General features: G+C 37.8%; 1 protein-coding gene across 1 annotated transcript; it reads right to left on the bottom strand.

Moving 5' to 3' along the window:
* Positions 1–8,429: 8,429 nt before the first annotated feature.
* LOC129756885 (uncharacterized) lies at positions 8,430–9,801 on the bottom strand. Its single transcript, XM_055753929.1, has 2 exons — positions 8,892–9,801; positions 8,430–8,766 (listed from the first exon to the last, which is right to left on the bottom strand). Exons 1-2 carry the CDS (start codon positions 9,777–9,779, stop codon positions 8,755–8,757), a joined length of 900 nt encoding a protein of 299 aa, XP_055609904.1. The 5' UTR covers positions 9,780–9,801; the 3' UTR covers positions 8,430–8,754.
* Between the last annotated feature and the right edge of the window lie 6,324 nt (positions 9,802–16,125).

Genomic DNA, 16,125 nt, shown 5'->3' with positions numbered 1-16,125 from the left:
TAATATATTTGCGATGTCTTCAAGACCATTACGCATGACAACACCAATTGCAGTAGTTTTTGGGTCTGTAAAAACAAACTTTCACATTTTTTCTGAAATTAAGGATGCTGCATACATTTAGGGGTTAAATAGTACAACGAAAAATTCTAAAAGCTGAAATCATAAAAATAAATGTTTGGATGAATGAAATTTAAATGTTTACAAACGCGTGATTCAAAACATTCATATTCCAACACATGGAAACGAGATTTACAAGGTATTTCTTTGAGTTGCATTTTGTTGCATTTAACCCCAGACACCTAACTGAATTTTAAAAATATTCATTTAAAAAAATTGGGTGATTGTTCGAAAAATATTTTTACACCAACAATGTGGGTATAACATGAGGAAACCTGTTAAAAGTTTGTAGGTAATTTTATCAAGCCAATCCGTCATACTGGGTAAAGTTTTTTTCAGCATCAAAAATTGTTAAAATTTGAACATTTATTGCTCGGTTTTTCAAATTTTACATAAAAATAAAAAACTTAAGACAACTAGCTTAAGATGCGAGAAATTTTGTCATCATCATTTTGTTATCATTAAAAGATAACTTTATTACATTACATTAAATTAAAAATTGATTCAATGTAGTGTTATATAAATGTTGCATCGAACCCCGCTGTTGCATGATGCCCCGTTTGACGGTATTCAACGTTCACACCAAAAACAGCAAATCGAACTTACCATTCCGGAGATAACAATAACATTTAACATTGAGGGAAAACTATAATAACTATTGATCGGTACTGTACCGATCAGGAAATAGCATCTAAGTTTTTGTTTGTAATATGTGTCTAGTTTTATGTTCACTTGACACTTTAATCCATTTGCTCGCAAACACCACTTTCTGTACACGTACCCTAGCATTAATATGTACTCTCTCGCAACATAAGAACTTTCGCCGAGAGAGACTCACACAATAGAATGTAAGCCATTTTTAGTTAGACAGAATAGAAAATAACATTGAATCGAACGCACGGATCTTTCACTTCGTTCCAATAAAGTACTTATCTAAAGTCCAACCAAGCGACTTATCTCAAGTTTATCCGAAATCGGGTCTAGTTAAGTGGTGGCAAAATAGTTGCATCAAGTTGCACCGTGATACCCATACAAAGTACACCGAAGTGCAAACAAAATTCTTCCCCCATCGGGTGAATCAGCTGCTGTGTGTTAAGTGTAGGCGACTTACCCGGATTCCTGCTGCTAGTGGATGCCGTCGACTTAGAGACGGGAAGAAAACCCTCGAATTCCGAACCCCCCATCGGCCGAGCCCGAACATTTGGTCCTTCGTAGCCGGATTCGAGGACAGAAGCTCATCTGGACCAGCATTGGAATCCAACATTCGCCATCTTCGGAAGCGCAGTAGCAGCTGTGGTTTGTACAATCACGTCAAGGTAGGCCATTTTGTGATATACTCACCGTGAATATAATATTCAGGCCCATTATTCACTTGGCCAACATAAATTTGTCCAATAATTGCAATTGCAACAGCAGCAATTAGAATCAAGTTGGTGATTGATATTTATTAGAACCAAAACAAACGGCAATTACACTGTCTCACAAAATTTTGAGGTTTTACACTGGAGCACAAAAGTTTTGGAACAAGTTTTTTTTAAATAAAACTTTTTGAGGAGAAATTGCATTGGATAAATAAAGGCGTGCTGTAGAACGAATTGCAAGTGCATTTAGCCTGTTGCACTTTACAGTGTCGGTCAAAATAATAGCGACACTTCGGAAACTACATTTTTTGGAGAAATTGCAAATCACTTTTGGTTTCAAATCGTAACAGTTGTGTTACAACATTGCTGGGTGCTGTTCATACGAGTTGCTGACTACAGTACGGTCCAAAAAGATAGCAACATCTACAAAATAAAAATAAATTTGGGAATTCTATTTGCGAGAAAATATCCGAAAGTCAATCATTGGTGGTGTGTCCGGTATTTTTGGTGTCAACAAGTGTGATTCGAGTGGTGGTAATATGGCTAACAAGGCGGAGAAGAAATTAGCAGCGGACCTTCTGACGCGACGACGAGCGTGTGCCGAGCGAGATGTGGTGGAGAAGTTCATTGCGGAGTACACCTATGAACGGGATTGTTGCCAGGTTGCGGTGCGTTTGGAGGCGCTAAACAAGTGCAACGAGCTGTTCCTGAACGTGCAGAATGATATTGAGCTGGGCGATCACGAAGAGAGGTTTGAAGGTCATCTAGAGTTTCGGGCGGATTTTGAGGATCGATTCTGCAGGGCGAAAGGTTTTTTGCTGTCCAAACTGGAAAGTAGGGAGCATCCGTTGAGTTCGACGATCATGCACGCATCGTCTTCACACAACATGTCTGCTAGTTTCCACCATCGTTTGCCGAAAATCGATCTGCCGAAGTTCAGCGGAGATGAGTCGCGTTGGATCTCGTTTCGTGATAACTTTATCTCAATGATCCACTGCAACGAAGATATTCCGATCGTGAACAAGCTGCAATATCTTCTACAGTCACTGGAGGGAGAAGCTAAGAAGCCGTTTGAGTCTGTGGACATCCAAGCGGACAACTATTCGTCGACATGGGATGCACTGAAGAAGCGGTACGATAATAAACGGTTTCTCAGGAAGGAATTGTTTCGAGGCCTGTACAATCTCCCATCGATAAAGCGTGAGTCAGCACAGGACCTCAACACTCTGGTTGATGACTTTCAGCGACATGTCAAGGCATTGGGAAAATTGGGCGAGCCAGTAGAGCACTGGGACACTCCACTTATTTTCATTCTTTCGAATAAATTGGATGCAGCAACGATCCGCGCTTGGGAGCAAGATACTCGTCAAAAGGACGAAGTAAAGTACGACGAGCTCATCGATTTTTTGATCCAACATGTTCGAATGCTGAAATCCGTTGCCAGTGATCTGCAGCACCGTTCAACAGTGTTGACTGATTCCAGGGTGGCCGGACAAACACCGAAGAAGCCCGCAATCAATTCCGTCCGAAATCAAAGCCCGGTCCGAAATTGGTTGAAACAGCAGTTTCAAGGTGGCCGGAATGATCGGTACTGTACCGATCAGGAAATAGCATCTAAGTTTTTGTTTGTAATATGTGTCTAGTTTTATGTTCACTTGACACTTTAATCCATTTGCTCGCAAACACCACTTTCTGTACACGTACCCTAGCATTAATATGTACTCTCTCGCAACATAAGAACTTTCGCCGAGAGAGACTCACACAATAGAATGTAAGCCATTTTTAGTTAGACAGAATAGAAAATAACATTGAATCGAACGCACGGATCTTTCACTTCGTTCCAATAAAGTACTTATCTAAAGTCCAACCAAGCGACTTATCTCAAGTTTATCCGAAATCGGGTCTAGTTAAGTGGTGGCAAAATAGTTGCATCAAGTTGCACCGTGATACCCATACAAAGTACACCGAAGTGCAAACAAAATTCTTCCCCCATCGGGTGAATCAGCTGCTGTGTGTTAAGTGTAGGCGACTTACCCGGATTCCTGCTGCTAGTGGATGCCGTCGACTTAGAGACGGGAAGAAAACCCTCGAATTCCGAACCCCCCATCGGCCGAGCCCGAACAACTATGAACTGGCGATTGCTTCGTACTGTTAGATGATGAAAAAAAACTGATGCTATGAATGAATGTGTTCATCATTTTTTCACAATGCCGTTTCTTCTATTTTTCATAAGAACATCGTATGGAAATTGAAAGAATTTCATAAGACTCTTATGAAAAATTAGTTTGGACGCAAAAAAGTGGTTCATAAGATGTATCTTATGAAATTTATAATAAGATTTCCTCTGAGTGTGGTAGCCGGAAAAAAAGTCATTTTTGGTTAAGAATCAAGGCCTAGTAATTGTTGATCGGATCAGAATCGGATTTTTTCACTTAATTTGCAAAATCGAACAAAAACTCTGGTTCAACAAAATAAAGATGATCGTTTTCTGGAAGGGAAGCTAAAATGCGATATTTTGAAATCAAATGCCCGGATATTGTCAGAATTCTGTTAAAATAACCCGGATTGGCCGGACCCGGATAACTTTAACGGCCATATTCAAGAATGTAATTTTACTCAAGGAAGAAGTATTATACACGGAAAATAATAAAAAGGTAAAATTTACCGAGATATCTCGTAAAAGCCAAAAAGGTAACTTCTACCTCTTCGAGGTGAAACTCACCTCACAGCGCGGTAAAATCTACCTGAATCGAGGTTAGAAAAAAGGTACAATTCACCTAGAAAAAAGGTGCGTAATAAAAAGGTAAATCTTACCTCGTAGCGAGGTGAACTTCACCTGAATTGAGCTGAATAAAAAAGTATAATTCACCTAGAAAAAAAGGTAAAACCAAATAAGGTAAAACTTACCTCGTAGCGAGGTGAAGTTGACCTGAATTGAGCTAAACAAAACGGTACCATTCATCTCGGAAAAAAGTAACTATTTGCCCGTTAATTGAGGTTAAGCTGTTTTGTCGTTCAGGAAGGAAGTTTTGCTTCGTGCCCAATATGTGAAAATTGGAACAAAATGGTAAGTTTTTTCATAGATATCATTTAGTTGTGATGATTCTCGTTGAAAACTTTACTTTTGTTTCAGACCGGCCCACAGAGCGAAGAAGGACATGAAAGTGTTAACGCAATGCAGAAAGATTCAGCAGCCATGGTGGCTCGGGAGAACCGGAAAGCCGAATTGTCACGAGCCTGACAAAGAAAGGACTTGCCTCAACAATTTTTAAAAATATTAATATAAGGTGAAAGTCTCAATTTATTATATATAAATAAAAATTTTGAATGAATTTTGTTTTATTTTTTTATTGAGGAAACCAATCAAACGAATTGGCATTTATCTTTTAATTCAGTGAATAAGAAAAAGGTATTGTTTACTCTTTTGCTAGGTGAATGCGAAAAAGATAAAATTTACCTTTTTGCTAGGTGAATTAAAAAAAGGTAGAATCTACCTCTTCGCTAGGTGAATGAAAAAAAGGTAAAATTTACCGCGAAAGAAGGGTGGAAAAAAATCACCTCGCAAAAAGGTAAATTCTATTAACCTTTTTTTTATTTTCCGTGTACGATATGACTGTATAAATTTTAACACACTCCAAAAAAGTAAACGAAAAATTACCCGCATTTTGCCTGGATTTATTCACTTTATTTGGTGAATCAAACGAAAACAAAAATTGTTGTAAAATTTGTTTAGTTATGCCTCTAAAACGAAATTTATCGACAAAATTTAAAAAAAAAACTATTATGGTAGGTTTTTTGGAAGTTTTTAATACGATTTAAAATCTAGTAGGGCTGAATCATTAGACTGAGTCGATTTGGGGTCATTTTGGAATTCCTCAAACCCTGGGGTCTAAAAAGCTTCGTATTGGCCCAAAATTCATCCATGATTTTTTGCAAAATTTTTAAGTTACGTTTGCATGAGTAAATTTGAACTTTAAGGTTTGTATGGGAAAATTGAATATTTTGTACTGAAAAATCAACATCATTTTTGTTTCGTCTGTGGAACCAAGCCAGCTGAAGGTTTTTGTGCCAATTTATAAAATTCCTTAAGGAAATTTTCCGCTGAACAACTTTGTCGAAGACCGTAACTTCGTATCTTATTAGGAAAAAAATAGTTATTAGGTGTTGAACAGGGGTATGTCTTTTCGCATTGATTAGGAATAAATTTAATTGACATCACTGCTTGAGCCTCGCGAAGTGTTGCATGGAAAGTAGTCACGCAATACCCCGCTAGGCACCCTGCAGAGATGTCAATTGAATTTATTGTTTATCAGTGCGAAAAGACATACCCCTGTTCAACACCTAATAACTATTTTTTTCCTAATAAGATACGAAGTTACGGTCTTCGACAAAGTTGTTCAGCGGAAAATTTCCTTAAGGAATTTTATAAATTGGCACAAAAACCTTCAGCTGGCTTGGTTTCACAGACGAAACAAAAGTGATGTTCATTTTTCAGTACAAAATATTCAATTTTCCCATACAAACCTAAAAGTTCAAATTTACTCATGTAAACGTAACTTAAAAATTTTGCAAAAAATCATGGATGAGTTTTGGACCAAGACGAAGCTTTTTAGACCACAGGGTTTGAGGAATTCCAAAATGACCCCAAATCGACTCAGTCTACTGAATCATCCCAGAGGATGAAAATCCCGTACAAAAAAAGGTTTGAAATCTGTCACAGAATTTTGATGAAATTTTTTTTTCAATTTCAAATTACAAAAGCTATAAAAAAAAAAGTTATAAAATAAATCAAGAAAAAAATCTTGCCTAATTTGTTTACAGACTCTGAAAACGTATGATTTAATTTTCAAAAGTGATTTAAAAGAAGAAATAAAAAAATAGTATAATTCGAATGAATGAGCCTACTCAAATTCTCTATAATAATAATAATAATGAAAATAAATATACGTTAATTCAGAGTTTTCAATGCCTTTTTGAAAATTTCATAACCCTAAGATTCAAAGTTGCTATGAATCAGAATTCGATGAATATTTATACTGTTTTCATTTTCTTTTTCTTAAACTTAAGCATTCGTATATTGTCAAATATTATAAAATGTAAATTGAAAAGATGATTAAGTTATTCAAAGAAGATCATCAAACGCATTTCAAGAAACAGATTACTAAAAACAGAATGTAATGTGTGGAAATTTGTTTAAAAAAATTAAAAAATAATAAAGCATAAAAAATCACGAAATTTCATACCATGGGAAGCGTTTTTTGATAACACTGCAAATAGTTATGTGCTTTGTCTGCAAATTTGGTATACGGTGAAGAAAACTTTTGAAATGATTTTGGAGATAAAGGGAACTGATTAAAACTGTATAAAATGGTAACACATCCCAACAAAGGCGCACTTTGTTTGGGGTTAATCGAAAATTGACTAAACAGTGTAGGATCCTCTGTAAACGAAAAAAAAAATATGTAGAACGGGTTCGCTGTCAGCTTCCGCTGGAAATAAAAAAAATTAAAATATTTTAACAATCTGAAAAATGCAAAAAATGTGTCAAATTACGTTAACTTTTAATACTCTTTTCAAAATTTATACAATTTTGACGGTTCATTGATTGAAAAATTACGTTTTTACACCACTTATTTATATTTTTTGTTCCCATGGTCTTAAAAAATAAAAAAAAAACATATCCTTATGTGCAACGTATAGCTTCTAACTTCAGTTTTTCTGGACACTAAGTGAATTTGTTTGGAGCATTTTTTAGCTACAGTTCTACAGTTCAGTTTCAAGGTGTTTTTTCCGAAGTATGTTTTTTCGTATTTTTGTTTTCTTAGACTTTTAATAACGAGAAACGGTTGTAGCTGACTATTGTTTAACACTAAACGTACCGGAGGCGGTCAAATGACGGTTTTTGAACTTTAAACGATGATTACGCCTTATATAATTGTTTTTTCGCAAATTTAACCACAGGACTATTTTTGTTTTTTAAATGCAAGTATTTTTGCGTTTTTAATTTTTTTTTAAGTGTTACGGTTTTCGAATAACGTATGTGGTATACCTATTCATACCGCGAGCGGTCAAATGACGGCAAATTAAAAAAAAAAATTCCATATGTGCAACATATAGCTTCTAACTTCAGCTTTCTCAGGCACCAAGTGAAATTTTTTTCGAGCACTTAATAACTGATTTGCAACCTTTGTCCTGAAGCATGTTTTTTCATAAAATTTTTCTTGTACTGTAAATAACTTTAAAGTTTTTGATTGTAGCTGAAAATTGTCTGAGAAACATATTTGAGTCGAGTTATAAGCTTTTCAAAACTATAAGTTTGGTAGAAATCGGTTAAGAAACAAGGGAGTTTTAACGAAAATGGTGTTTGCCGTCATTTGACCGCTCGCGGTATGAATAGGTATATACAAAGTGTCGGTATGTTTAGTGTTAAGAAACATATTTGAGTTACATAACAAGGCTTCTAAAAGTATGAATTGTTTAAAAATTGGTTGGGAAACAAGAGAAATTGGTTTGAGTCAATAGTGTCAAGTTCACACTCCAGGGGGTAAACATTTCTGGGACGGATGTGGGTAAAAAGGCCCCTGTCACTATTGATAGTAACAAATCCGAACTTTTGTTTTTTATCTGATTGAGTTTTGTTAAAGAAAGTGGGCCTAGAAGGCTCAACAAAGTTTGCCGGGTCAGCTAGTCTTGTAAATATAATTAAGAAGTTATGGAGCAAACAAAAAAGTGGCCCAAAACACCCCACACGTTTTGGCCACTTTTGACATGATTTTCATTTTTATTACTTCTGTCATTTTTGTTATTTTTCTTAAGACTTGTGATTTCGTTACATCTTATTTCGCCAGTAGTGTAATTTTTCTAATTTTTGTCATTTTGATTACATTTTTTGGTATGTTTTTCAGTACATTTCAATTATTTTTTTTTTTTAACAATTCTTTATTTGAAACGGCTCATACCTTTAGGCTTTAAGGAGCCAAAACCGATTTTGTTGTTTACAATTGTTTTCTTAACTTAACACTTTGTGAGAGGAGAAAGGAAGATAGAAAGGGAAATATGAAAATAAAAAAGAAATTATAGACGAAGATCGATAGCTTTTAGAAAAAGGTAGATTTCGAACATGTAGTCCAAATCTAGCACAGCTAGTACATCTCTAACTGGAACATTAGGTGGTTTTCCTCGGGCCCTAAGGGAGTCTATTAAATTCGTTCTGGCGACAAGATGGACCTCACACGACCAAACAATATGCTCGATGTCATGGTAACCTTGGCCGCAACTACACAAATTGCTACCAGCAATGTCAAAACGATAGAGTACCGCGTTTAAGGAACAATGATTGGACATGAGACGGGAAAATATACGAATAAAATCCCGACTCAAGTTCAATCTATTGAACCATGGTTTAAGGCTTACCTTTGGGATAATCGAGTGGAGCCACCGACCATCCTCATCCTCGTCCCATTTGCGCTGCCAGTTGACAAGAGAGTTCCCTCGTACTAAGAAGTAGAATTCGTTGAAGACGATTTCACGTGGATACGTGTCGCCTTCCGTCGCCCCCACCTTTGCCAGAGAGTCTGCCTTCTCATTGCCCACTATCGAGCAATGAGAGGGAACCCAAACAAAGGTGATGGAAAAGCGACGTCTTGTTAAAGCACTCAAAATATCCCGTATCTTCTCTAGGAAGAACGGCGAGTGCTTTCCCGGTCGTATTGAGCGTATTGCGTCAACTGAGCTTAGGCTATCCGTTACAATGTAGTAGTGCCCAATAGGCCGTGAGGCGATGCTGTCCAAGGCCCAGTGAATAGCAGCTAACTCTGCTATATATACAGAGCATGGTGACTGGAGGTTATAAGAGGCGCTAGTTGTTTCGTTGAAAACTCCAAATCCCGTTGATTCCTCAATTAGAGACCCATCGGTAAAGTACATTTTGTCAGCATCGACGTGTCTATATTTAGCTTCGAAAATTCTTGGAATCTGAAGTGGGCGATGCGAATCCGGGATTCCACGAATTTCCTGCTGCATAGACAAATCAAACTGGACAGAAGAATTATCGTAGTCTGGGATGAAAACACGAGTTGAAGAGTACGAAGAAGGGTTTGCCTGCATTGACATGAGGACATGGTATATAGACATAAATCTGGTATGAAGATTTTGCTCTAGTAACCTTTCAAAATTAACGATCACCAATGGGTTCATGACCTCACACCTGATGAGGAACCGAAGTGATAGTAGATTGTATCGATCTTTCAAAGGAAGTATTCCTGCCAAAACTTCAAGACTCATGTTGTGCGTTGTGGACATACAGCCCAAAGCGATGCGAAGACAACGGTATTGGATACGCTTGAGTTTGATGAGGTGAGTTTTGGCAGCCGACTGGAAACAAAAGCTACCATATTCCATCACTGAAAGAATAGTTGTTCGATACAATTTTAAAAGATCTTCCGGATGGGCTCCCCACCAGGTGCCAGTGATTGATCGGAGAAAATTGATTCTTTGTTGGCATTTTCCTTTCAGATACTCAATGTGTGCTCTCCAGGTACATTTGGAATCAAACCAAACCCCAAGATACTTAAAACACCTCGATTGAGTGATCGTTCTGCCAAGAAGTTGGAGCTGTGGTTGAGCTGGTCTATGCTTTTTAGAAAAAACCACCAACTCAGTTTTCTCTGGAGAGAACTCGATCCCAAGCCCCAAAGCCCAGGAAGACAATCTGTTTAAAGTATCTTGTAAAGGTCTGTGCAGATGTGACTCAGTATCACTTGTTACAGATACTACGCCATCATCTGCAAGTTGTCTTAAAGTGCAGCCTTCAGAGAGACAACTGTCGATGTCACTTACGTAAAAGTTGTACAAAAGTGGACTCAAACATGAACCCTGGGGGAGGCCCATGTAAGAGGTTCTTCTAACTGCAATATCTCCGTGAGCAAAGTTCAGATGTTTCTCACAAAGCAAGCTGTATAAGATGTTGTTCAATAAAGGAGGCAGACCCCGGGAGTGCAACTTGTCTGACAACACCTCTATTGAGACTGCATCAAAAGCTCCCTTTATGTCTAGAAACACTGAAGCCATTTGCTCACGTTTTGCGTACGCCATTTGTATCTCTGAAGACAGCAAAGCAAGACAATCGTTTGTTCCTTTGCCCCTTCGAAACCCAAATTGAGTATCTGAAAGGAGACCATTTGTTTCTACCCATTTGTCTAAACGAAACAAAATCATTTTCTCCATCAATTTGCGTATACAAGACAACATCGCTATTGGACGGTACGAATTCGCATCGGACGCTGGTTTTCCGGGCTTTTGGATAGCGATAACTCTCACTTGTCTCCACTCTTGAGGAACAATGTTGTTCTCCAAAAATTGATTAAACAAATTTAACAAGCGAAATTTTGCGGCGTCCGGAAGGTTCTTCAACAAGTTAAATTTGATTTTATCAATTCCCGGAGCTGAATTGTTACAAGAGAGGAGGGCAAGTGAAAATTCGACCATCGAAAAGCTGGAATCCAGACCACACCTATCAGGAGGCACGTTCCGGATTATTTTTTGCACAGGTGTAGAATCTGGACAGACTTTCCGTGCGAAGTTGAATATCCATCTATGTGTATATTCTTCACTTTCATTTGTAGATGATCGATTACGCATGCTTCGTGCAACTTTCCATAAAGTACTCAAGGATGTTTCCCGTGATAAACCACCCACGAAATTTCTCCAATATGCCTTTTTCTTCCCTTTGATCAATTTTTTGAACTGATTTTCAAGGGAAACATATGATTCAAAAAGGACGAGGGTTCCATGTTTTCGAAAATCTTTGAATGCTTTTGATTTGTCCTTATAGAGCTTGGAACACTGCTGGTCCCACCATGGATTTGGGGTCCTTCGAAGAACAGATGAATCTGGGATGGGTTTTGTTTGAGCACAAAGTGCACTTTCAAGGATCAAGCGTGAAAGAAAGTGGTACTCCTCCAAAGGAGGTAGAACATTCATAGTATCAATGGCATCTGTTATTTTGTCCGAATACTTTTTCCAATCGATGTGTCTTGTAAGGTCATATGCCATATATGTTGAATTTGAAGTGCTGGCCCCATTGGTGATTGTTATTTTGATTGGTAAGTGATCACTACCATTGGGATCAGAGATTACCTTCCACTGGCAATCCAATGATAGTGAGTTTGAGCAGAGTGAGAGGTCAATTGCACTTACATTTCAATTAAACAATTATCAAATTAAGCATTTGTGTTTTGCGCGAAAATAAAGGAATTTTTGGTTGAAAAATCTCCTTTCAGCAATTGAGAACAACAATAACGAATAATAGGACAATTTTCTCTCCCAGAACCTTCACGTCCTGAGCAAGGTTGCCGAAATCACAGAAAAATCTATAATTTCACAGAATGTTGAGCACAGTTTCTTCACAGAATCTGTGTGACAGAACACAGAATTTTAGGAATATTCACAGATTTCAAAGATTTTTTAAGTTTTGCACGTGGTTCTAAAATTTTAATTTTTTTTCATTTTTTCGGATTTCTTAGTTTAGATTGAAAAAAATGTGATAAAATTTGTAATGTTTATTGATTTTCCTAAAAAAAAGTAAAAAAGACCAATATTTTTCATGAATTTAAATGAAACTTAGGGAAATAGCGTCAAAGAATTTTTGTGTTAAATCACAGAAACTCCGAATTTTTATTCGCAAAAACACAGAATTTTTTTCGCAACCTTGGTCTTGAGGGCATGAAAAAACACTCATAAAAGTGTTGTTAACAATCTATCAATTTTTTTATACGGTCATCATCATTTTCATTTTTCATTTGTGTTTATTGAAAAAATGAAATCATGTTGAAGATCAACCTTCCAAATCTAAATATTTGTTTTTGAGAATAGTTTTAGAACAGTTTTGATATTCATAATAAGATAGCATTAAAAAAAATAAATTTCTTTGCTTTTCCAACTAAACATTCTACAAATTGAAATTGTGTGTAGATTTTGAAACTAAGGTTTTTACATTTCAAAAAATTGAAATCACAAGCTTATTTCGATACCAGATTTATGTGATTAGTTTTACAATGTGTATTGATTTCACAATTTGTGAATCGTTACCTGTTAATTCAATATCCCAAACTAATTTCTCGATCCATGTATCCATGTAATGTCTTATTTTAATTCAAAATCATCATGACTCCAGCAGTTAGGGGGGAAAATGTACAATCTCACTTGTCTTAAGATTAATATTACAGTACGGTAGTCATAAACCCAAACAAGCGACAGTATCTTGTGAAAATGGGTAGCAGCTACTGAAATTTCGAAGACTGCCCATCCAAGATGAGCCGCTTTCGGATCACGATTAAGTTTCATTCAAGGGTTTCGTTTCACCTTTTGTTCCACTCAAACATTACCCGCATTGTGTTTACATGATTTATTATCATCCGGATCGTAATGATATGTTCCAACTTTTCGAACCATCAACGATTAGGAACCAAAATAGAAAGAAATTTACACATTTTTTCAGCCGGTGGACTTCAACAATGACAGTTTGTTGTGCTAGAAAATTTGAATAGGCTGTACCTAAACTGATGTGCTGAAGCGTGTGGTTAGGAAGATCTTTCAACAGTAATTCTAAATTTCAACTTTCAACGAACTCCAACTGGAGGGTGAATATTCAGAGATCAATCCTGAATTAAAAGCCATCAAAATCAGTTGCTCACCTCTGGCAAGATTTGGCTTTCCTTTCCTTCAAAGACACGTTGTCGTTCGTTCGATGCTCAATGTTTGATCGTCGTCGATGGGAAAATGGAAATTTAATAACCCTCTGAGTGCAAAAGAAGAAAACCTTTGCAATCCGATTCTACTAGCTAGACCGACCACACCGGCCGGCGCCCTGCTGGAGACCTTTTTCCCTGCTTTCCGCGCATGAATGATGACAAGTAGGTACATCAACGGGCAAAAGTTTTGTGTTGAACTTAAAAAATGGCCCTATGGAACATTTTAGCCCTATAGAACTTGATTTAGGAGTGCCTCAAAGTTTCGGTTTGCTACTTTCAATAATTACCCAAAGGGTCAAAGTGCATCACGGAAAAAACGCTGTAAAAATTCGCCCAGTAGATCGATTATTTGAAAATTTTAGACAGTTAAATAAAAACTATTAAACAACTTTTGGCATTTTCTTTTTATTGATACTTCGAGCCCAGGCCCGTATGCTCGCACTTTCCTATTTGCCGCGTCCATAAGGTTCTGTACAACGTCAGATTATAGTTTTTTTTTTAAACAGAAATCCATTTTCTCTTGAAGTCCGCCTCCGATTTGACAACTTTTGGGTTCTTCCGGAGGGCCTGTTTCATAATCGCCCAATATTACTCTATTGGGCAAAGCTCCGGCTCGTTGGGCGGGTTCATTTCCTTTGACACGAAGGTGACCCCGTTGGCTTCGTACCACTCCAACACGTTCTTTGAATAGTGACACAAAGCTAGATCCGGTCAGAAGATGGTCGAGCTCTCGTGCTGCTTCAATAGTGGTAGTAAGCGCTTCTGTAGGCACTACCTAAGGTAAACCTGCCCGTTTACCGTGCCGGTCGTCACGAAGGGGGCGCTCTGCTTTCCGCAAGAGCAGATCGCTTGCCACACCATGTACTTTTCGGCAAACTTGGATAGTTTATGCTAGCGAATCTCCTCCGGAACACTGAATTCGGCCTCTGCGGCGAAGAACAATAGGCCCGGCAACTGACGAAAGTACGCTTTGACGTAGGTTTCGTCGTCCAATACCAGGCAATGCGGCTTCATCAGCATTTCGCTGTACAGTCTTCCCCACCATGTTTTGCCTTTAGTCGCGGTTAGGAGTTTTCTGAACTTTATAGATATGTACATAGGCCCTCCCGCTGCTTGGTCCGCTGGACGAATGAACTTGACAAATTCAGCTTTTTGGCGACATCCCGGACCGAACTTCTCGGATCACGTCTTAACTGCTTAGCTACGCGCTAGTGACCTTTTTCACTGACGGAGCATCCATTTTTGCCGTTCTTCACCTTCCGGTCGATGGTTAGGTTCTCGAAGTATCGTTTTAGTACTCTGCTGACCGTGGATTGGACGATTCCCAGCATCTTACCGATGTCCCGATGTGACAACTCCGGATTCTCGAAATGAGTGCGCAGGATTAATTCACGACGCTCTTTTTCGTTCGACGACATTTTTCAAAATTTACGAAAAATTGACAGTGAAGCATGGCCAACGTGATCTATACACTCTTATCTGATTATAAGCGAAAGCTGAAGATATAATTCCTGAAAATTAAATTTCTACAGCGTTTTTTCCGTGATGCAATTTGATGTGACACACCCTTCAAGAGGAAAGGAAATCGAAAACAATCCATTTTTTTATTTTGATGAAAATGACCTAAAAATGCAAAAACTTTTAGAAAAAAACGACCAAAAATCAACTTTCTGGGACATTTGGTTTTCCGAAAAATGGCCGGTTTTGCCAAAGTCCACAAAAATGTCGATTATGGGCCAACTTTTTTTTTTGAGGTAACACCAGATCTCGACATTTCGTGCATTTCTTATTCATTTCGAATTTTCCGATTTCCTTTGGTCCCGTCTTAGGTGATTTTTGAGGGTCAAAGAAACCGAAACTTTGAGCGATTTAAGTCAGGACTTAATCAAGTTGAGTTGAAATCTTGCACAGGTCAGTATTTTGGGTCAATCTACAAAATGTATATGGTCGGTTTTAAAAAAATCGATCATGAAATTTCTCTCATACATTCATTGCCACCCTTCTGTGTACTTAAAGCACACACAACTTTAAAAATAAAACACGCTATTTCTACGATAAAATCGGGCTAAACAGGACCGTTTTTCCTACAGGGCATTTTTTGTCAATTTTTTTACGGTTCGCCACCTGCAGTCGGTATTGCGAACCTGCAAAATCTGACAACAAAAATTTAGACAGAAAATGGTTTAATTTTTGTTCTAAGTGTCATGTCAGTGTGGTCAGTGCTTAAAGGGCGAACACGAAATTATTGCGACACCGAGAATGTGATGCCAATTTTCTTATAATGTTTAGAATCATACCAAAATTTTAGGGTATATGTATAAAATATTCATTCAATAATCATTACTTCAACAAGAAAAGTTAATCGATTTGATGACCTCCATCAAAGTCTCTACAGTGTCATCCGGTACCAGTTTCTCAGTTTTTTTTTCCATTTTCTTAACATGTCCTTCTCGCCTTTGACTGTCTTCTTGGTTCATTATTGCTTAGTACTGCTCCACTAGGCGCAGCTCCGGACAGTTTGGCAGGTTCATGTCCTTTGGAACAAAATGGACAGAATTTGCCTCATACCACTCCAGAACAAAATAGCAGAGCTTCGTCGTGCTGCTGCAAGAACGGCAAAAGGCGCTTCTCGAGGCACTCAGATTAGTAGATCTCGTCATTTGCTGTGCTCACTCCTCAGTCCTCAAGTGCAGATGGCCTGTCAAACGAGATATTTGTAGGCGAACTTCGACATTTTCTTCTTCTTAAATTTGTCGTCCACATCAAACTTGCTTTTGCCGGTGAAAAACTCCAATCTCCCAATTTCCTTAAAATCGGCTTTTACATACGTTTCGTCGTCCATCACACAGCAGCCGTATTTTGCCAGCATCTTCTCGTAGAGCTTCCGTGTTTTAGTC

Source organism: Uranotaenia lowii, chromosome 3 (genome assembly GCF_029784155.1).
Source record: "Uranotaenia lowii strain MFRU-FL chromosome 3, ASM2978415v1, whole genome shotgun sequence".
NCBI classification, from domain to species: Eukaryota; Metazoa; Arthropoda; class Insecta; order Diptera; family Culicidae; genus Uranotaenia; species Uranotaenia lowii.
The sequence above is the reverse complement of the archived record's forward strand: the minus strand, read 5'-3'. Positions and strand labels throughout refer to the sequence as shown.

Excerpts from the sequence above, each read along its gene's own strand:
- LOC129756885 (XM_055753929.1), bottom strand. The coding sequence starts at position 9,779 with ATGTCCACAACGCACAACATGAGTCTTGAAGTTTTGGCAGGAATACTT.